This window comes from Carlito syrichta, unplaced genomic scaffold (assembly GCF_000164805.1).
Source record: "Carlito syrichta isolate Samal-C Ts95f unplaced genomic scaffold, Tarsius_syrichta-2.0.1 Scaffold311198, whole genome shotgun sequence".
Taxonomy (NCBI): domain Eukaryota; kingdom Metazoa; phylum Chordata; class Mammalia; order Primates; family Tarsiidae; genus Carlito; species Carlito syrichta.
Window position 1 is genome coordinate 95,648 of NW_007255294.1, and position 4,117 is coordinate 99,764.

General features: G+C 45.1%; 1 protein-coding gene across 5 annotated transcripts in view; it reads left to right on the plus strand.

Annotated features, from left to right (window-relative positions):
• Positions 1–4,117, plus strand: part of HIGD1A (HIG1 hypoxia inducible domain family member 1A) — a 15,027-nt gene continuing 10,910 nt past the window's right edge. The window contains exon 1 of one of the 5 annotated variants that reach the window (XM_008068540.1): positions 1–118. Coding sequence is in view for 1 of the 5 variants with exons in the window: in XM_021717820.1 (XP_021573495.1) it covers positions 380–405 (26 nt within the window). In the remaining 4 variants the exon portion in view is untranslated. Of the gene's footprint in view, positions 119–379; positions 406–4,117 lie in introns of those variants that run through there. The other 4 variants (XM_021717821.1, XM_008068541.1, XM_021717822.1 and 1 more) reach the window with 4 other exon arrangements.

The window sequence follows — 4,117 nt, forward strand, 5'->3', positions numbered from 1 at the left end:
GGACGCTAGTTTCTGATTGGCTGAGACGGCTGTGGGCGGGACGAGGAGAAGCCGGTTGGACGGGGCACGCGGGCGGGCATCAGAAACCGGTTGGATCGTGAGGGGTTTCTTGCTCTTGGTAAGAAAAGCATGGGGGGGGGGGTGTTGTGAACCCGCACCCGACCTCGAGGCGGGAAGAAGTGAGGCAGCGCATGGCCAGGCTGCAAGGACTCTGGGAGAGTCGAGGGCCGCGGGAATGAGAGGGCGGTGCCAGGGATGAAGGGAGCGAGGTACATTCGCCGGGCTCAGGCCCGACCTCGAGGGTTGGGGTGGAGGGGGACTAGGGGTGGGAAGACAAGGCGTGGGGTACTGTCGAGTAAAGGAACATCGAGCCGGCGAGATGAAGCAAAAGCTTGTGGAGGAATCGTTTGAGAGAGGGAGACCCGCTGGTGGGGCGGTAATGAGAGATGGGGTGTGGGGGCGGGGGTGCTTTTGGCCGGAGCCGACCTCGGGGAACCGGGAGCGAACCCAGAACTGGCGCCTTCTTGAGAGCGGGGTGAGCAGCGAGTGTGGCGGGATTGAGAAAGTGAGCGACCTGGACATGGAGTCCTGACAAGGTCACTGGAGAGAGGGGAGGAAGGCTGAGAGGTGGAGGGGAGGGCGCCAGACCAGAGGATCTTCCAGTCCCGGTCTTCCTCTTCTCCCAACCTGGTATTTCCTCCTACCCTGTGATGGTAGGAAGGCCGAGGGCCTTGTGCGGAGCATCTGTGACGAAATTAAGATTTCTTCCTGACAAGTCTGCCCTTAGAGATTGCAAAGCATAGCGTGAGCTCAAAATTGGGAGCAGCCGAAATGATTCAGCAGTGTTGTTCGCCTTTCTCTTTTTCTTTCCGGGGTTGGGAAACTCCGGTAGGAATCTGTGCTTCTGGAGGTACCTGGGTACTTCGAGTGTGATAGGTTTGGATGAAAAGTTCTGATGAAAAGTGGTACCTTGCTCGAGCGTGACACACGTTTATGTCTGGGGGTATACTGGGGGAGGGGGCTATACTAGAGGTTCTCTTACTTCTTTGTGCACCAGAACCACTTGAAGGGGCTTCTTTTTTTTTTTTTTTTTTGAGTTGGAGGCTCACTCGGTTGCCCGGACTGGAGTGCAGTGGCCGCTCCCGGCCACCGCAGCCTCGACCTGCTGGGCTCCGGCGATCCTTCCACCTCAGCCTTCCGAGTAGCCGGAATTACAGGCATGCGCCACCACGCCTGGCTGACTTTTTGATTTATTGTAGAGATGAGGTCTCGCTGCCCAGGCGGGTCTCGAACCCGCGGGCTCAGGCAATCCACTCACCTCAGCCTCCCAAAGGCGCAGGATGACAGGCTGAGCCACCGAGCCCGGCTGGGGCTTCTTAACATACAGATTTCTTGGGCCCTGCCCCAGAGCATCGGAATCAGAATCTCCAGGTTGGGACCTTGGCATCCATTTTAAACAAACTGATGGGTGACTGATGCTAAATCGAAGTTTGAAACCAGTGTTGTTTTAGATAGTAGTTCCTGTGACAAAATGACTGTGAAGATCTTTCAGTCTATTACATGACCGGGTGCTGGGCAGCTCACTTTCCCATACACCTCTTTTAGGGTCCCATGTATTTGGAAAGGTGTTCAGTAGTTTCTTACTAAGCTTACAGGATAATTTGTATACTCCAAATTGACTTTGAATATCTGGTTATTAGTGCCTCTTTTTGCATCTATTCAACTTTCTGTCAGAGATGTGGGTCAACCGCTATAGGTAGATGAGAACATGATAACAAAGGAAAATCTAGCAATGGTGTTAGGGGGAAAAAAATCTTTTCAAGAAATCACAATTGAAATTGTAAGATGAATTAAGACACTGGGGAAGATTCCATTTAACTTAAGCATGACTTACTTTGTTTTACAATTCAAAGAACAATGTGGGCTTCTGTTAAGTAATGGATTTTCTGCTTTCAGATTAAATTTACACCAGCATCATAAGACTGATGATTTGTCAGTATACTGTCAATCGAAAGAACCCAGGACTATGGATCAGGAAAGCTGGATTCTAATCCTAACCCCCCCAGAGATGAATTCCTGGTTTTGAGCAATTCATGTAATCCTTCAGAACCTTTTCCCCACCTGTAAAGTAAGCCTAATGGCATGGATTAATCATCTGATTCGTTTGTTATTCTCAAATCATATGATTTGAGATTATTGTCCTTGACACTTTAAAAGTTAGCCATTTTCAATTCAGGTGGCTATAAACCATGAATAGTTTGGAAATTTCTAGGTGGTAATTAGAAAGACAATTAAAATTTTGTATTCAGAGAATATTTTAGATATATACCATAGTAGAATTATATCACTTATACGATGATAGAAAGATATAATCTGAACTATAGAATACAACTAACTCTGTGATACATGTTAGATCTTTAATATTCATCTTTGCTAATTTTATCCTGAAATGTATACATGAGGTGTTCTGGATCTGAGACAGATTATCATTAATTATTTAAAGCAAATAATGACCACTTTGTTCCCCACACTCTTGATTCTTACTCCAGGGGCTACTTTCTGAAAGCCAGGTCAAATGTCCTATCCATACAAGCTTCATAGTCTATATCATAGGTGAGGAATAGAGATAGATTTTCTTCTGCTCTATACAAGAGAGAAACAGCCATCTCCCTCCCTTCTGAAAGGAGAAAAAAAAAACCTTGCTCCATTGACCTGTTAGACAATTATAGTTATCCAGATATGAGATAATTAGAGGAAAAACTACCAACTTTCTTGCTTTTAAAGGCAATTCCCAAATGACTTTTTGGTTTAGGAATATTCAGTCAAAGAAGAACAACATGCTTTTTTTTTTATATCTGCAGAAGCAGATTTTAGTTTTTAAAAGTGGATTGTGGGACTGGGCTCGGTAGCTCACACCTATAAATTCTAGCACTTTGGGAGACCAAGACAGGAGGATTGCTTGATGCCAGGAGCAGTTCAAGAGGATCCTAGGCAATATAGAAAGGTGTGTCCTCAAAAAAAAAAAAGAAAGGAAGGAAGAAAAAATTTAAGTAGATAGTGGTGTCTAATAGTTTTCTATCTTGTGGTTGCAAGAAACCAAGATCTACTAAGATTATCATTTCTCTTTTCATAGGTAGAATATAAGAATTATAAAAGAAATAAGCACTTAGGTACATCCAGCTTGGTATCTTTTTCTTACTGATTAAACTCTACAAGTGTGTACACTATTATTTTGTTTCACTAAATATTCCCAAATAAATTACCTGAGAATAATTTTAATCGTTAAGGAATATAACTTGCCGGGCTCGGTGGCTCAGCCTGTAATCCCGCGCCTTTGGGAGGCTGAGATGAGTGGATTGCCTGAGCCCGCAGGTTCAAGACCCGCCTGGGCAGCGAGACCTCATCTCTACAATAAATAAAAAAACAAATCAGCCGGGCGTGGTAGCGCATGCCTGTAATTCCGGCTACTTGGAAGGCTGAGGCGGAAGGATCGCCGGAGCCCAGCAGGTCGAGGCTGCGGTGGCCAGGAGCGGCCACTGCACTGCAGTCTGGGCGACAGAGTGAGACTCCAACTCAAAAAAAAAAAAAAGAAAGAAATATAACTTTTAAATTTATTCAACAAACACTTGTGGTATACTTATTACATATAGGATTTTGCACCAGGCAATGGAAATAGATATAAGCAGGCCCCCAACTTCAAGGATTCTAGCAAAAGAAGCTGACAATTAAATAGGTGGTCATGTGGGGGCATACCTTATCAACAAGGGTACCTCCATAATGAACATTTGTATACCTAACCCAGAATTATACCCCACATCTGTAAAATAGATTTTTAAAAAATAAATAGGTGGTCATAAGGGTTATTATAGAGAAAATACAGGGTCCTGTGGGACTGCATAACCAAAACACTTAGAAACTAAGCATCAAAGACTTCCTAGAGGAGATCGATTAAGATAGGAACCTGAAAAAGTGGGAGGAGTTAGCTAGGAAATATCTGAAGGGGATGGAAAGGGAAGAAAACTGTTAAAAATAGAGAAATTAAGCCGGGCTCGGTGGCTCAGCCTGGAATCCCGCGCCTTTGGGAGGCTGAGGTGAGTGGATTGCCTGAGCCCGCAGG